Genomic DNA, 18030 nt, shown 5'->3' with positions numbered 1-18030 from the left:
TGAATCTTTGGAATCCTCTACCCCAGAAGGTTGTGGATGCTCCAGTGTTGAATACATTTAAGGCTGATTTTTGGTGTCTCAGGGAATCAATGGATATGGGAAATGGGCGGGAAAATGTAGCTGAAGCCCAAGATCAGCCATGATGGTATTGAATGGCAGAGCGGGATGAATGGGCTGTGGGGCCTACTCCTGTTCCTATTTCATGTGTTCTTATTGTCAAAACAAAGGCGACATGAGGAAAATCCGTTTTTTCACAAAATGAGCAGTTAGGATTTGGAGTGCACTGCCTGACAGGGTGATAGACATAGATTTGACAATAGTTTTCAAAAGGGAATTGGATAGATACTTGAAGGAGAAAAACATGGCAGGCGATGGTGAACGAGCCAGGGAGTGGGACTAACTGGGCTGCTCTGGAAATACCGGATTAGATGACTGGCCTGCTTTGGTCCTTTTCTACAATTCCACGTGTGGAAGAGTCTGAAAATCCACCCACAGCAAAACCAGCCCTTCTGGAGCTGGTGTGGGCTCAAATAGAAGTCATTCAGCCCACTAATCGACACAAACCCTGACAGTCCCCAACAGCAGAGAGAGGGGAGGGAGGGAGAGGCAGGTATAGTGGCAGTGTGGTCAGAGTTGGCACTGCATTAGTGATTCCAGCCAAAAACAACTGCAGCTGAGAGTCCAGCTGCTGGTCATGCCACATCATCCACATTGCCAGCCTGTCAGAGGGCAACTCTGCCACCGACTGCAAATTGGCAGGAACAATGCAACACGCTGGGCCTGTGTCACCTCATGGGCACGTGCCTTAAGTGTCCATTTCTGCTGTGGTAAACACTAAGCCCCTCTTCCCCGATCCACCCTCCCCCAACACCACTGCCCCACCCATTAAAACTGACGGAAGCCACACTAGGTCACAGGCAGAGACTGAGTAACAATCGATCAATGGCAAGACTGTGTCAGGGCAATGATTGATTTTTGTTCATAACAGGTGGAAGTAAGACTTGGGATTTACTCAGGAATGTGGGTGTTACTGGCAAGGCCGTAATTTATTGCTCATCTCTAGCTGCCCTGAGAAACTGGCTTCTTCACCCACTGCAGTCCTTGTGGTGAAGGTGTTCCAAAAGCAGTTTGATACAACTGAATGATTTACTAGTGTATTTCAGTGGGTAGTTAAGAGTAAACAAGGTTTATTTGGGCAGATCTTTAATACTGAGTTCATTCTTGAACTGTCGTGGTGAGTAATGACCTCATGTATCTGAGTTATTAGTTTAGATCTCTGGATGACTAGTCTTGCAACATGACCACGACTCTAACATAGCCCTGAGCGGGGGAAACAGCAAACTACCTTGGGTTGTATGAACACTCCCAGCTACCTCGTCAAACAATAGCCATGCAGAATAGATTGAAACTCCCTGGCAAGGCATCCAAAAATCTCCGACAGCAACAAAAAGATGGCGGATGCGAGAGCACCGGCTCCAGCGCCTCCCTTAGCCCGACCTCACAGCTCTTTCCAGGCTCCTTCTCTTGGCTGTCCTGTCTTACCTGTCTCATCAGTGGGCTAGTCGCCATGTGGTGCTGTGGCCCACTGTGTGGCTGGGGGACAGTCATCCTGATCGTGTTGGGAGGCATGCGCATCTGCTGGGCCGTGGGAGGTGGCACATTTGGATTGCTCCTCTGTAGGCTCTGCAGACTGATAAGACGAGGTGGCTGCAAGGACTGAGCACAAGGCAAACATGTAAGCTTCAACGTGTCCCTCCTGCACATTCAGTCAAAGTATTTTCCCCACCACAAGATTGCCACATTTAAAACCATTATCTATCGGTACCAACGTCAATTTCAAAGGTGCCACTCATTGTTGATTCCAGGCAGAAATTACAGAACTTACTTGCTCAACAAGGTGAACCAAAGGGCACTATTGAGGCAGACTTCACTTAAATATTTGATATTTCCAGACGAGCATTCTTCACCAATCCCTGCCTGACAGTGCAGGAAATTTCCCACATAAGGGACTGACCAAGTCAAGGTCAAGATGAATGTTAGAGATGCAGGTCCCTTTAAGAGTAAACCATGACAAACTTCAGAGTGAATTGAGAGCAGATCAGGTCAAGAAGATATAATAACGTCTATAATGCTATTGGAAGTTATTTTAAAACACAGTTCTATTGGCATCTATGCCTATGTGTGTGTCTTAATTGGATCAAAGCCAGCTGATCTAGAGGCTTTGATGTATAGAAGTAGGTTTGAAATGTTAATTACGTAAACATAGGGAAGTTAGAAGGTGAAGTGTAAAGGGGAAAATTGCATTTTTAAATAAACCATTCAAAAGAATGGGTGAAATATTACACCTAGCCAGAAGAAGCCAAATAACATGTTTATTTTTTCCAAAGCTTATTAATAAAATTGGTGTTATGAAAGGGTTTTATCGTTAAAAGTTCAAAAAACCTAGTGATACAATGAGAATTTGCATTCAAAGAGGAAAATATGTATAAAGGAAGAGAAGGCTGTTGGTAAAAGAAGAGGGATTCTAAGATCTAAAGCCTCCAGCCTGTAAACCTCAAGCCGCTGTCTACAAGGACCCAGAGCTGAAAGAAACTCATTTTGATTGCGACTGTCCAGAGTGTGCTTTGCCAAGGGGTTTGTTTAAATCTGTGGTTTACTGTTGCCTTAACAGAGGTGTAACTGGGAGTCAGATTAATTGGGGCATTTTTAGAAGTTATTATAGTAGTAATTTGTAGACATACGTATGTGCTTACAATCTTTTGATTAATAAAAGTTTAATTTAGTTTTATAAAAACCTCTTGAGACTCGGTGGTCTTATTATAACTGAATTCAAAGCCTGCATCTCGAAACATACAAACTGTAAAAATTGGTTATGACAGTTGTTTCAAATGTCCCCCTGAGATTTGAACAGCTCAGCATTCACCATCAGCTGCGTCATAATAATTATGCTCATTGAAGCCTGTACGTAAGAGCTGGGCTTTCCCCCAGTGGGTGGGTTTGCTCCTGGACAGGGAGAGGATCCAGAAGGGAAGAGTGGAATCTGGTATTTGTACTGAACTACAGTTTAACAATTAAACAGTTGTGATTCACAGAATGTCTTCTGCTGCCTGATTAGGTAAATTGATATCCACCCACTATGGATAATAAATAGGCCAGATTAGAATAGAAATTATTTTGGTGCAGTGTGAATTTTAACTGTTCTCTCTCTGGCAGTCCGTGAAACTCTGTCATTTTTAATTTTGTTAACACAGCCATTTTATACCGTCCATTGCACGTAGCAGAGAAATTCCATTCACACAAGGCTGCCTGTTGTAAGAGGAGGAGACTGAAGGAATGTACAGAATAAATCAGTTACCAATCGCTAAATGATCAGAGATTAGAGAGGCTGGGGTTACTCTCAAAAGCAGCAAAAAAGTAAGGGGACATGAGTGAACCGATGGAGTTTTACATTCTGAGGTGTCAGCTTTTCATTTACAGATTTTTAAAACTGAATTAGTTCTTGAACAGCCATAGGCTGCCTCTGAACCCAACTCGGAGGTGAAGCGATGTGACTCGTTGAGACTCACTGTTACTCTGAATAGACAGCTCACCTGGTTGTTGGGAGATAGTGGTGGTTGTTGCTGGCCCATGTGTGGGCCCGGGGGCCTGGACTGCTGGGCTACTGGCAGGATGGGTCTCATCTGGTGCATGCGCTGCTGAATTCTCTGAGCCATGACTTGCTGCTGCATGTGCTGGAGGCGGAGCTGGGCCAGGTTAATCTGTCCATGGACCTTAGCCGTGTTACTGTCCTGGGGCTGCATGCTTGGTCCTGTAGCCATGTTGGGGCTGCTGCCTGCCACAGGTGGATTCTTGTCCAAAACAAGGGAACCTGTTGGGACGGGAGGTGGAAAAAAAGGTAACAGGTTTTTTTTTAAAGCTTAAATTGAAATATGGGCAACAGCTTCCATCATCTACCTTTCTGCTTCCTAGTGTGGAATCAAGAGGCACCAGCTACTAATCTTGTGATCCCCATTTTAAGGCCTCAAACAAGGAGGAAAGTAAAACCAGGCAAAAAAAAAAATGAATGAATTACAATAACATAACTCCTTTCACATCAGAATATCCTGAAGCATTTTACAACCAGGAACTATTTCTGCAGCGTAGTATCTGAAAGCAAATGCAAACATTTTGTGCACAGCAAGTTCCAACAAACAGCCATTGAGATAAGTGACCAGTACCCAGCTTTTGCTGATGTTACATAGGGACATTAGAAATAAGAGTAGGCCATTCAGCCCTTGAGCCTGTTCCACCATTCATGGTCATTCTGTACCTTAACTCCACTCACCCAACCCTTGCTCCATGATACCCTTACTCAGCAAAAATCTCTCTCATTCCAACTGTCCTAGCAAACTGATTAAACATTAGCCTCAACACCGGGGAGAACTCCCCTGCTCTTCTTTGTACAGTGCCATGGGATCTTTTACATCCATCCAAGAGGGCAGATGGGCTCTCTCTTCAAAATCTCACCTGAAAGACAGCATCTCTGACAGTGCAGCACTCCCTCAGTACCAAATTATACGCTCCCGTCTTGAAGTGGAGCTTGAACCTATGGGTTTCGGACTTAGAGGAGAGCACGGTATCTGAAGCCAGCTGATACAAGGCCGATGAGGGCATGCTTGTGAGTAGGTTAGAGCATTGGGCTCCTTTGTCCTCTCGAGCGAGGAGTGGTGATCTGATCTTCAGCTCCTTTACTGGTCAGAATACAAGTATGTGCCCAACTTAGCCCATCCCCATATCCACACTCTGGCTCAGCACAAAGCACAAAACGTCTGCTTCTTTGGGAGAAAGCAGCACCACATTGTCTGTCAAACACTGGCTGCAGATGTCAGTATATACTTCAGTGATAAAGATGGGCTGGGGAAGTTGGGGCTGTTTTCCTTGGAGAAGGCCAAGAGGAGATTTAATAGAGATACTCAAAATCAGGAGGGGTCTGGACAGGGTAGATAGAGAGAAACTCATGAAAGGATTGAGAATGAGAGGGCACAGGTTTAAAGTAATTGGCAAAAGGCGCAGAAGCAATACGAGTAAAAGCTTATTTTTTTACAGTGTGAGTGGTTAGGATCTGGAATGCAGTGCCTGAGTGTGGTGGAGGCAGGGTCAATCGAGGCTTTCAAAAAGGGAATTTGACTGTTATTTGGAAAGGAAGAATGTTACGGGAAGAATGCAGGAGACTGGCACTAAGTGAATAGCTTATTCAAAGAGCTGGTGCAGACACGATGGGCTGAATGGCCTTCCGTGCTGTAACAGTTCTGTGTTTCTGTCAGTTTTGAAGTTCTGGTGGGTGAGAGAAGAACCTGTCTCATACAGCGTTGTCTGCCTGCCTACCCTCCGTACCACCTTAGGTCATTCCCTAGCAACCCTTGGGGGCTTATTTCACTTTGATATCCTATAGAAACGGTGCCTTGTACCCCCAAACTATAGAAAGTGTAAGGTGGACACATCCCCTCTATCCCCCATCCCCAACCAAAATGAGTATTTAAACTTGTATCCCATGCTAAAAAATACCAATCACTGCAAAATGGAGTGCGGGGGGGTTCAGCGGAATAGAATGATTGCCTAGTTTACATCTCCGGTGGACTGGTTTACACTAGTTAGCGGTGGAACTGGCTAGGCTCAAATGTAGAGCATGAGAAGCTGGGGGGAGGCAGCAGAAGGTACTTGCAGAAGTATTCTCAACTGATCCAACTTATTTCACTGCAAAGCATGATTAAACATTGTGTGGCTGAAGTGTTATTGTTGCAAGCTTAACCATTGGCCACCGGCAAAATTGTTGGATTCTTTTTTATTGGCAGATGTTAAGAGAGTTTGTGTACCATTGCAAAATCCCGGGAACTCACAAACCATTTCATCAGCATCAAGTGGCATCAAGCAGCTTCAGTGCCGGTAATGTTCACTCATAAATACTAAAACCCACCTCCTCCTCCTCCACCCTTCCTTGCAGCTTCCATTTGGTTTGTTCCAACTTACCCAGGTTGAGGACGTTCTTGGCCCAGAAGGTGGGGTCGCAGTGGAATCGAACGGAACTGGTCGCGACTGGGGATGCGTCACATCGGGCGCGGAGAATGTACCTCAGCTGAAACGTGATCTGCAATTGGAGGAGGCGAGGTTGAGCATTGACAGGCCAGGGAGTGGGGGTCCTGGGAGTGGGGGTGCGGGGTGGGGGGGTGGGGGTGGGTTGTGGGGTAGGGAGGGGGGGGTTAAAGTGTCAACACTTTACAGAACTCATTGTAGAACACGCGCACGCACAATCCCAAACTGCACCAGCTCCATTTTGCGCATGAAGTAGGGAGCAAGCGGAAGGGTTAGTCCAGAGCTGGAAACCAAATATTCGGTCACAGTCAGACATCGACAGCTGTATAACCTAGAGTGTACGAGGCTCCCTTTGCTACCTCCGCTGGTTTTCCCTTCCCTTTTTGCGCCTAAAGTGAAGGACTCCAGCACTGGGGAGTGGAATTCTTCCCACTTCACACTCCCCCTGTACGAGCATCGGGTCCTCCCGAGTTAGGCAAGGGAGGTTGTTCCAAAAAGTCATACTGGACTCGAAACATTAACTCTGTTTCTCTCTCCACAGATGCTGCCAGACCTGCTGAGCTTTTCCAGCACTTTCTGGTTTTATTTAAGCCATAAGCAGAGGCAAAGCTCCCTCTACTCTACCCCAGCAACATGACTCAGCCCAATAATGGAATAGCGCCCCCTATTGCCTGACTATTTTGCCATTATCCACTCCAGCCACCCTGTGACCTCATCCAGTGAGACTGGGTGATGGGTACAAGACAAGATTTCCAATATGAGCTCATGCACCCTGGGGTGCAGTGCTGTAGCGGTTACGTTTCTGGATGGTAATCCAGAGGGTTGGGCCAATGATCCAGAGGATGCAAGTTCAAGTGACGCAGTGCAGTTTGAGAATTCCAATTTACGTTCTAAAATCTGGAAATGAATAGCTGGTTTCACCAAGAGCAGCAATGAGATTGTCATTAAACACCCAATAAGTTCACTAATGTCCTTTAGGAAAGGGGAATCTGCAGATCTTACCCATCTGCCTACTCTAGTCCCACAACAACCTGGTTGACTAACCTGTCAAGTGACCGAGCAAGCTGGATCAAACTTTCCAGTGAATTAAAGTGACTCACCACCTTCTCAAGGGCAACTACGGACAGACAATAAATGCAGCCTTGCCAGCATTGCCCACACCCAAAGGACAAATATTAAAAAGATGAGACTAGCCAAACTCAGAACCAGCAGACTGAAGGCATGATCACACCAGGAGTCTTGGTCAGAAGTGAGTATGGGCCCAGAGATCAAACCCCTCCCCCCCCCACCCCACCCACCTCCCCCACACAATTCACATCTCTGCCAGAGGGATCTAGAAAGGAAGCTGCATTAAAGTGACCTCAGCGCCTATGGAGTAGGGAGAAGAAATCCACGCAGGGTTCCTGTTCCCGATGGTTAGGCAGAGACCTCTGCTGTGAGCTGTGCACGGGCTGATGCCTCTGGTCCTGGGCACTTGGATTATCTTACCAGGCGTTTACTGTACAGCAGTGCGATGCTGCTTCTGTTGGAGATAGCCCACTTGGCAAAGTTCATGACATGCTCCACTTGTTTCGACACCCCAGAGATCTCGAGCTGCTGCTGGAGGAGTTTTGCTTGGCGGTCTTTGGTTACACTCTATGGGAAAAATCCAAGGGAAAAATCAGCCTGTTAACCAGGACACATCCTAAATCACCCCAGCATGACCAGAGGCCTTAATGTTACCATGGAGACAATGTGATCTGTCCACTTTGTGGTGAAATCAGAATATTTATATTAAGAAAGATTTGCATTTATACAGTATCTTTCATAACCTCAGAGCATGCCAAAGCGCTTTACAACCAATGAAGTAATTTTGAACTGTTGTGATGTAAGGAAAAGCCACAGCCAATTTGCGCACAGCAAACAGCAATGAAATAATGACCAGGAGCTTTGTTTTAGATGTTAGTTGAGAGATAAGTATTGGCCAGGACATCAGACTGAACTCCCCTGCCCTTTTTGAATGGTACAGGGGCTCTTTTACATCTACACGAGAGGACCTAGGGGGCTCAGCATAACTTCTGTTAAAGGCTGGCGCCTCCAACAGTGCAGCACTCCCTCAGTACTGCATTAGAGTTTCAGACTAAATTACATTTTCAAGTCTCTGGAGTGGGCCTTGAACCTATGAGGTGGAAGGGGTTTAAGAATGGAATTCCAGAGTTCAAGGACGAGGCAGCTGAAATAATGGCTGCCAGCGGTGGGGTGAAAGCGAGTAGGGGGATGCACAAGAGGCCAGGATTGAAGGAGCGCGGAGGTCTCAAAGGAAATACAGTCAGGATACTTCACCTCCAACTGCTGCAACAAGGCTTTTCCTTTCTTGTTAATCTCGATCATTAGTGTGAAGACGGCCACTTTAATGTCCTGCTCGACCTTCTTACAGTTTTCATTTACTTCGTTAATCCTGCAATACAAGCACTGGGCTTATAGTCACCAAAAAATGCTGCAACTTTATTAACAACTGTCACTCTTAGGATGGGCCAATCAAAAAAATATATGAGGAGGTGTAACCACCCTTATATTCACGATTATATTGTGAGAGGTTCATTCTATAAAACAACAACTTGCCTTTATTTGGCTCCTTAAACACAGTAAAACATCCCAAGACATTTCACAGGAGTATTAACAAGACAAAAAGTAACGCCATGGTTTTAAATTGGCTATGTTTCCTGCCCCCAATTGCCATCTACTGATGGTTGTAAGAAGTGCACAGTAGTTAAATATATTATTGTGTTTTTTCTTTATTTTTTTTTTGATGGGATGTGGGCTTCACTGGCAAGGCCAGCGTTTGTTGCCCATCCCCAATTGCCCTTGAGCTGAGTGGCTCACTAGGCCATTTCAGAGTGCAGATAAGAGTCTGGAGTGATATAAGGACAGCAGATTTTAGTGGACATTACTGAGCCAGATGGGTTTTTACAACAATTACCGATAGTTGTCATAGTCACCATTACTGAGACTGGCTTTATATTCCAGTTGTTTTTAATTAATTGACCTTAAATTCCACCAGCTACCCTGGTGGGATTTGAACCCATGTCCCCTGAGCATTAGTCAGTCCAGTGATATTACCACTGCCACTATTTCCCCTTTCCGCTCTGTTCTGATGCCCCCCATCACCCTGCTGTCCTACTCAATGCTTCAATGAGGGTGCAGGCAGATGGGGTAGCCTGTTGCCATAGCCTCCAGGGCTATGGACCGAGAGCTGGAAAATGGGGTTAGTGTAGTCAGGTCTTTGTTGACTGGCGGGGACACGATGGGCCGAATGGCCTCCTTCTGAGGTGTAAACGTCTCTGAGGGAGCAAAGAGCCTCAGGGAGTGAGGGGGGAGGTGGGGGGACAGAAAGCCTCAGGGAGTGAGGGGGGAGGTGGGGGGACAGAAAGCCTCAGGGAGTGAGGGGGGAGGTGGGGGGACAGAAAGCCACAGGGAGTGAGGGGTACCTGTTCTGGATCTGAGTGGCTGCATACTGGATGTAGTTTCTCTTCTCCTGAAGTTTGGCAGTCAGTGTGTCGATGATAACTTTCTGGTTCTTAAAGGCCTCTTCTAAAAACTGGTATCTGCAAACAAAAACAGGCATTCAAAACTTAGCTAGCAGTTATACTGGACATCCCAAATAACACCGAGAACCCTGGGTGATTCGCACAGAAATCACTGAGCTGCATCACACAGAACATGGAGGTGTTCAAAAGGGAGCTGGATTATTATCTGAAAAGGAAGAATGTGCAGGTGTTATGATCCTTAGCCAGACCCGCAAGTTTTTGTTAAGATCCGGTTAGGGACCAATAATGTTTGTTCAGAGGAGACAAAAGTTTGAGATTTAAGACACTTTCTCAGTGAATAAAGCCACAGGATTCCACGGGTCTTGAACAAATAAAAATAAACTTTACTATACAGCGTCAGAAAGATCAAACAAGTTACGATATCTATCTTACATTCTGACATTCAGGATAAATAGGAGGTTCATGTGAATTAACAGGCGGACTGTGGTCAAACACACCACAATGCACAATAAATGGCAGATGCAACCAAGATAGGGTCCACGGATTTCTCAACAGCCCACCCAAACATCAGTAACACTGTCAACCAGTCTCACTGAAATTCTGTCCCTCTCACGAGGGATTCCAGTCTTCACCTCTGAAGGTCTAACCCGGAATTCTCTCCAAAGGGTCGCTCCAACTCAGGTGGCATCCACAACAGCCCCCAGGGTTTCAACCTCATCTCCCGAGATTCCGTTCCCCTGGTGTCCCACGTCTGCCACCAAGCACCAACTCACAGGCACAACTTCAGCTCTTCGGCCGCGCCGAGCAGAACACCACAGCTCCAAAGGCCCGCAGCGTGGAGTCACCAACCTTCTTCACTTAAAGTCTGCTCCCCATTCTGTTTAGAACCTGTTTCTCTGCTCCTCTCTATTTTAACTGAACTGGGACCTTTTCCTATCCCTGCCCCCTCTCTGGGACTCTTCTTTTGATACCTGTCCCTGTCCCTTTCCCTTTTGGGACCTCTCCCTGTCCCCTACCTGGGACTCTACTCCTCCATGGCACTCCGCTCCCAGTCACTGTACCATTTATCTTCTCTGTGCTGGCGCACTGGACCCGTCTTCGGCCAAAAGAGCTTACAATGTCGAACTGCGCGTGTGCAGCCCGCTCCTAGTCTGCGCCTGCACTCAAGGTCTGAGGCTTGTCGGGAGCTGAAGTTCCTGACTTCCACCCTCAATAGTTTTCATAACACGGGTTACAGGGAGAAAGTTGGGGGCTGGAAGGAGGTGGAGTGGCACGAGGTTGATTTGCTCATTTGGAGAGCCAGCGCAGACATGATGGGCTGAATGGCCTCCTTCCATATTGTGACAACTCTGTGATTCTGCCAACATTGCAGACCATGAGGCCCAACAGCTCCCATGCCAGGGTCTGAGCTCCACACCAGCCTCCTCCCACATTACGGCATCAAGGTCGATCAGCCACTAAGCACTGTCGGGTTGCAGAAAGAAGGTGGTGAGTCATGGGAGTTACAAATGAGGTCAAAACAGAGCTGGAGAGTGTTGATCCTCAATGCATTGGTGTCATAGTATTGGGCACCACACTGGGAAGGTCAGAAGCAGCACTGGAGCATTCCTCCCAGTATAAGTGGCTACAGTTGATGCACTGCACTGCAGCAAGAGGCTTACTCAGTTAAAGAAAGCGGACATGGAGCCTAATGTGGTCCAACGTGGCTCCACAGCATGAAGGCTGTTGGGAGGCTGTCACTGAGACTAATTGGACTCCACCCCAATTAATATTAAAATTGGGACAACTGAACAGTGTCGCAGTCAAAACAGGTGCGGGACAGTGGCTTGGATTTTCTGTTGTTGAAAAAACCGGTATCTAAACTTGTATCCTGAAGACCTGCTGCCACTACCTTCCCCAGCTGCAAACCACCAGCCCCACCCCACCCCACCCCTCAACACCAGGAGGACAGGCGGCTGCCCTTTACCAGCTGCTGCTGCTGCCGGAGATTCCTGAGCAACACACCTGGATTAAGTTATCCAAACCCTCGGGTTTGGGTTATTGGGTGAGGCTTCCACACTGTAAACCATCACTCGGGTTGCTTCAGTGCAGCATTGGGGGTGGTGGGGGAGATGGGGAAAACACAGACACTGTGTAGGGATGAAAAGAGGGAAAATGAAAAAGCTACAGAAAGTGCCTCCTTTGACCAGCTCCAAAACAGGCTCAGGAACAGCAACTTACCTCTCAGTTTCCGAATGGGTTGGGTGGAGGGGGGATGGGGAAGTGTTTCCGATGGCGGGGGCAATGTGCTTTTTCCTTCTTTGCAAGGGGCTCACAATGGAGGTTGATTATCTCCGGAGAATTGGAGCAGAATTGAGGAAGGGAACTCAGCTAACTACAGGAAAAGGAAGCTCGAAGGGGCAGATACGTGGGCAGAGATTACCGGATAAAGAGGCAGGAAGGGATTCACTCTGTCAGAGGCCAGGCTGGAAAAAGGTTCAGTCCATAAACAGGTTAAAAAATTAAAGATCCAGCACAAAAGGGAGGAGCGTAACACAATGATCTACTTTCGGGGTCAGAAGCCCCTTTAGGAACAACACAAGCATTGATTCCATGCGCTCAGATTCATATTGTAATGTTCCCAACAAGCATCTTAGTACACCTAACTTCAGGGAAAATTTACATTTAACACTTTTTATGCACAATACTTTTAACGAGTCACCTCGATTTTTATCCAGCAGATGTGTCCCCACCAGTACTGTATCCCAGTGTTATACAGTGACAGACCTGTCCCCACCAGTACTGTATCCCAGTGTTATACAGTGACAGACCTGTCCCCACCAGTACTGTACCCCAGTGTTATACAGTGACAGACCTGTCCCCACCAGTACTGTAACCCAGTGTTATACAGTGACAGACCTGTCCCCACCAGTACTGTACCCCAGTGTTATACAGTGACAGACCTGTCCCCACCAGTACTGTACCCCAGAATTATACAGAGACAGACCTGTCCCCACCAGTACTGTATCCCAGTGTTATACAGTGACAGACCTGTCCCCACCAGTACTGTACCCCAGTGTTATACAGTGACAGACCGGTCCCCACCAGTACTGTATCCCAGTGTTATACAGTGACAGACCTGTCCCCATCAGTACTGTACCCCAGTGTTATACAGTGACAGACCTGTCCCCACCAGTACTGTACCCCAGTGTTATACAGTGACAGACCTGTCCCCACCAGTACTGTATCCCAGTGTTATACAGAGACAGACCTGTCCCCACCAGTACTGTATCCCGGTGTTATACAGTGACAGACCTGTCCCCACCAGTACTGTACCCCAGTGTTATACAGGGACAGAACTGTCCCCACCAGTACTGTACCCCAGTGTTACACAGTAACAGACCTGTCCCCACCAGTACTGTACCCCAGTGTTATACAGTGACAGACCTGTCCCCACCAGTACTGTATCCCGGTGTTATACAGTGACAGACCTGTCCCCACCAGTACTGTACCCCAGTGTTATACAGTGACAGTCCTGTCCCCACCAGTACTGTATCCCAGTGTTATACAGTGACAGACCTGTCCCCACCAGTGCTGCGCCCCAGTGTTATACAGTGACAGACGTGTCCTCACCAGTACTGTGCCCCAGTGTTATACAGGGACAGACACGTCCCCACCAGTACTGTACACCAGTGTTATACAGTGACAGACCTGTCCCCAGCAGTACTGTACCCCAGTGTTATACAGTGACAGACCTGTCCCCACCAGTACTGTACCCCATTGTTATACAGTGACAGACCTGTCCCCACCAGTACTGTATCCCAGTGTTATACAGTGACAGACGTGTCCCCACCAATACTGGACCCCAGTGTTATACAGTGACAGACCTGTCCCCACCAATACTGGACCCCAGTGTTATACAGTAACAGACCGGTCCCCATCAATACTGTATCCCAGTGTTATACAGTAGCAGACCTGTCCCCACCAATACTGTATCCCAGTGTTATACAGAGACAGTCCTGTCCCCACCAGTACTGTACCCCAGTGTTATACAGTAACAGACCGGTCCCCATCAATACTGTACCCCAGTGTTATATAGTAGCAGACCTGTCCCCACCAGTACTGTATCCCAGTGTTATACAGAGACAGTCCTGTCCCCACCAGTACTGTACCCCAGTGTTATACAGTAACAGACCTGTCCCCACCAATACTGTATCCCAGTGTTGTACAGTAACAGACCGGTCCCCACCAATACTGTATCCCAGTGTTATACAGTAACAGACCGGTCCCCACCAGTACTGTACCCCAGTGTTATACAGTAACAGACCTGTCCCCACCAATACTGTATCCCAGTGTTATACAGTAACAGACCGGTCCTCACCAATACTGTATCCCAGTGTTATACAGTAACAGACCGGTCCCCACCAGTACTGTACCCCAGTGTTATACAGTGACAGACCTGTCCCCACCAGTACTGTACCCCAGTGTTATACAGTAACAGACCTGTCCCCACCAGTACTGTACCCCAGTGTTATACAGTAACAGACCGGTCCCCACCAATACTGTACCCCAGTGTTATACAGTAACAGACCTGTCCCCAGCAATACTGTACCCATGTTACACAGTAACAGAGTTGTCCCCATCAGTCCTGTACCCGTGTTACACAGTAACAGAATTGTCCCTATCAGTACTGCACCCCAGTGTAATACAGTGACAGACCTGTACCCCAGTGCTATACAGTGACAGACCTGTACCCCAGTGTTATACAGTGACAGGCCTGTACCCCAGTGTTATACAGTGACAGGCCTGTACCCCAGTGTTATACAGTGACAGGCCTGTACCCCAGTGTTATACAGTGACAGGCCTGTACCCCAGTGTTATACAGTGACAGGCCTGTACCCTAGTGTTATACAGTGACAGGCCTGTACCCCAGTGTTATACAGTGACAGGCCTGTACCCCAGTGTTATACAGTGACAGGCCTGTACCCCAGTGTTATACAGTGACAGGCCTGTACCCCAGTGTTATACAGTGACAGGCCTGTACCCCAGTGTTATACAGTGACAGGCCTGTACCCCAGTGTTATACAGTGACAGGCCTGTACCCCAGTGTTATACAGTGACAGGCCTGTACCCCAGTGTTACACAGTGACAGGCCTGTACCCCAGTGTTATACAGTGACAGGCCTGTACCCCAGTGTTATACAGTGACAGGCCTGTACCCCAGTGTTATACAGTGACAGGCCTGTACCCCAGTGTTATACAGTGACAGGCCTGTACCCCAGTGTTATACAGTGACAGGCCTGTACCCCAGTGTTATACAGTGACAGGCCTGTACCCCAGTGTTATACAGTGACAGGCCTGTACCCCAGTGTTATACAGTGACAGGCCTGTATCCTAGTGTTATACAGTGACAGGCCTGTACCCCAGTGTTACACAGTGACAGGCCTGTACCCTAGTGTTATACAGTGACAGGCCTGTACCCCAGTGTTACACAGTGACAGGCCTGTACCCCAGTGTTATACAGTGACAGGCCGGTATCCCAGTGTTATACAGTGACAGGCCTGTACCCCAGTGTTATACAGTGACAGGCCTGTACCCCAGTGTTATACAGTGACAGGCCTGTATCCCAGTGTTATACAGTGACAGGCCTGTATCCTAGTGTTATACAGTGACAGGCCTGTACCCCAGTGTTATACAGTGACAGGCCTGTACCCCAGTGTTATACAGTGACAGGCCTGTACCCTAGTGTTATACAGTGACAGGCCTGTACCCCAGTGTTATACAGTGACAGGCCTGTACCCCAGTGTTATACAGTGACAGGCCTGTACCCCAGTGTTATACAGTGACAGGCCTGTACCCCAGTGTTATACAGTGACAGGCCTGTACCCCAGTGTTATACAGTGACAGGCCTGTATCCCAGTGTTATACAGTGACAGGCCTGTACCCCAGTGTTATACAGTGACAGGCCTGTACCCCAGTGTTATACAGTGACAGGCCTGTACCCCAGTGTTATACAGTGACAGGCCTGTACCCCAGTGTTATACAGTGACAGGCCTGTACCCCAGTGTTATACAGTGACAGGCCTGTACCCCAGTGTTATACAGTGACAGGCCTGTACCCCAGTGTTATACAGTGACAGGCCTGTACCCCAGTGTTATACAGTGACAGGCCTGTACCCCCGTGTTATACAGTGACAGGCCTGTACCCCAGTGTTATACAGTGACAGGCCTGTACTCCAGTGTTATACAGTGACAGGCCTGTATCCCAGTGTTATACAGTGACAGGCCTGTACTCCAGTGTTATGCAGTGACAGGCCTGTACCCTAGTGTTATACAGTGACAGGCCTGTACTCCAGTGTTATGCAGTGACAGGCCTGTACTCCAGTGTTATACAGTGACAGGCCTGTATCCCAGTGTTATACAGTGACAGACCTGTACCCCAGTGTTATACAGTGACAGGCCTGTACCTCAGTGTTATACAGTGACAGGCCTGTACCCCAGTGTTATACAGTGACAGGCCTGTACCCCAGTGTTATACAGTGACAGGCCTGTACCCCAGTGTTATACAGTGACAGGCCTGTATCCCAGTGTTATACAGTGACAGGCCTGTACCCCAGTGTTATACAGTGACAGGCCTGTACCCTAGTGTTATACAGTGACAGGCCTGTACCCCAGTGTTATGCAGTGACAGGCCTGTACTCCAGTGTTATACAGTGACAGGCCTGTACCGCAGTGTTATACAGTGACAGGCCTGTACCCCAGTGTTATACAGTGACAGGCCTGTACCCCAGTGTTATACAGTGACAGGCCTGTACCCCAGTGTTATACAGTGACAGGCCTGTACCCCAGTGTTATACAGTGACAGGCCTGTACCCCAGTGTTATACAGTGACAGGCCTGTACCCCAGTGTTATACAGTGACAGGCCTGTACTCCAGTGTTATACAGTGACAGGCCTGTACCGCAGTGTTATACAGTGACAGGCCTGTATCCCAGTGTTATACAGTGACAGACCTGTACCCCAGTGTTATACAGTGACAGGCAGCCATGCCTGTGTTGTGAGCAGGCAGCCATGCCTGTGTTGTGAGCAGGCAGCCATGCCTGTGTTGTGAGCAGGCAGCCATGCCTGTGTTGTGAGCAGGCAGCCATGCCTGTGTTGTGAGCAGGCAGCCATGCCTGTGTTGTGAGCAGGCAGCCATGCCTGTGTTGTGAGCAGGCAGCCATGCCTGTGTTGTGAGCAGGCAGCCATGCCTGTGTCTGCCCTGTCTAGTTACCTGTGCTCCTTGTGTTCCAGTAGTTGACAGTCTCGACACGTTAACCGGTCGCAGGTCTCACAGAAAAGCTTGAGCTGCTCCTGCCTGTGGATGGGGCAGAAGAGCATTCGCTGGTTGGACACACTGACCGCCTCTGAGGAAACACAGAAAAGGATGCAACAAGGTCCAGGTTAACGTTTTGCACTGCCCATCCTGTCTGGAACGCTAGCCGCGCTGGAATTAAACCGCTGACAACTCACTGCCATTAACGTTGAACAGCCTGGATCACAGATTGCTGAGGTGGGGGTGGGGATGGGGTTTGGGGGCAGGGTTTAGTTCACCTTTTCAGCCTTTTGGTTGAGCAGGATCCCTATTTGTAATACTCATTCCCAATAATGGGCACTTCACATATTCAGCTGCAAGGCCATCCTAATTTTAATGGGAATCTAATGCGACAAACCCCAAGCGTCAAGCAGTCTGTTCCTCTTTCAGCTGTCTTTTTCCTAGCATTTGCTACTTTTTAAGTTTACCTCTTGTATCTGCTGGATTCGCAACCCCTTACAAAACATCCTTTTTCTCACGTCTCGTTGCCTTTTTAGTTTATGTCCTGGTGATCTGCATATTCCAATTTACCACAGGGCGTCTCTCTCTAATCCAGCCCAGAGTGTCCAGGTTTTGGTTCAGGCCTCACCATGACATCCAGCCGCTGCACAAGGTGACCACTGAGCCTGCTGAAACATTTAACAGTGCTCACTTCTGGAGGCCAGCCAATTAAAATTTAAATCCTCTCCTGGGTCCACTGCCAACAAGCGATGGGCAGGTGCCCCCTGGCATCCTGCGGTACCTGGGTGCTAACGCTAGGATCAATTTTCATTTGTTGGAATGGCACCATCGTGTGCCTAACCCATAAAAAATAAAGCTGCAAAACTAGTACCTGCCTCCCAACCCCAAATTCACCCTCCCTTTCCCCTGGTGAGACGCAGTTAAGGACCGGTGCTGCAGAGGGTCTATACGTAAGGTGGTGGGGGGTGGTTGCTGGTGAATTGTTTTATATTTACCTGGTGACACATCCTTCTTCTGTCTTACAGTGTGATCTTTTGTAAACTTGACTCTTTGATGGGCCTCGATGCAGGTTTTACAGAGCCACTCGAGACACTCGACACAGAAGCCACTGGCCTCAGCATTGTCCTCACAGCTCGTACAGAC

At 48.1% G+C, this 18030-nt stretch overlaps 1 protein-coding gene across 3 annotated transcripts in view; it reads right to left on the bottom strand.

Moving 5' to 3' along the window:
* The window catches only part of LOC144696781 (E3 ubiquitin-protein ligase TRIM33-like), a 122707-nt gene that overhangs the window by 30697 nt on the left and 73980 nt on the right, over window positions 1–18030 (bottom strand). For all 3 annotated transcript variants that reach the window (XM_078568508.1, XM_078568509.1, XM_078568510.1), the window contains 8 exons: window positions 17883–18030; window positions 16846–16978; window positions 9537–9653; window positions 8392–8506; window positions 7558–7704; window positions 6007–6124; window positions 3591–3868; window positions 1543–1716 (listed from right to left, as the gene is read on the bottom strand). In XM_078568508.1, coding sequence (XP_078424634.1) covers window positions 1543–1716; window positions 3591–3868; window positions 6007–6124; window positions 7558–7704; window positions 8392–8506; window positions 9537–9653; window positions 16846–16978; window positions 17883–18030 — 1230 coding nt within the window. The remainder of the gene's footprint in view (window positions 1–1542; window positions 1717–3590; window positions 3869–6006; window positions 6125–7557; window positions 7705–8391; window positions 8507–9536; window positions 9654–16845; window positions 16979–17882) is intronic.

Source organism: Cetorhinus maximus, chromosome 22, assembly GCF_964194155.1.
Source record: "Cetorhinus maximus chromosome 22, sCetMax3.hap1.1, whole genome shotgun sequence".
Lineage (NCBI taxonomy): Eukaryota > Metazoa > Chordata > Chondrichthyes > Lamniformes > Cetorhinidae > Cetorhinus > Cetorhinus maximus.
This window is presented reverse-complemented; position numbering and strand designations above follow the sequence as displayed.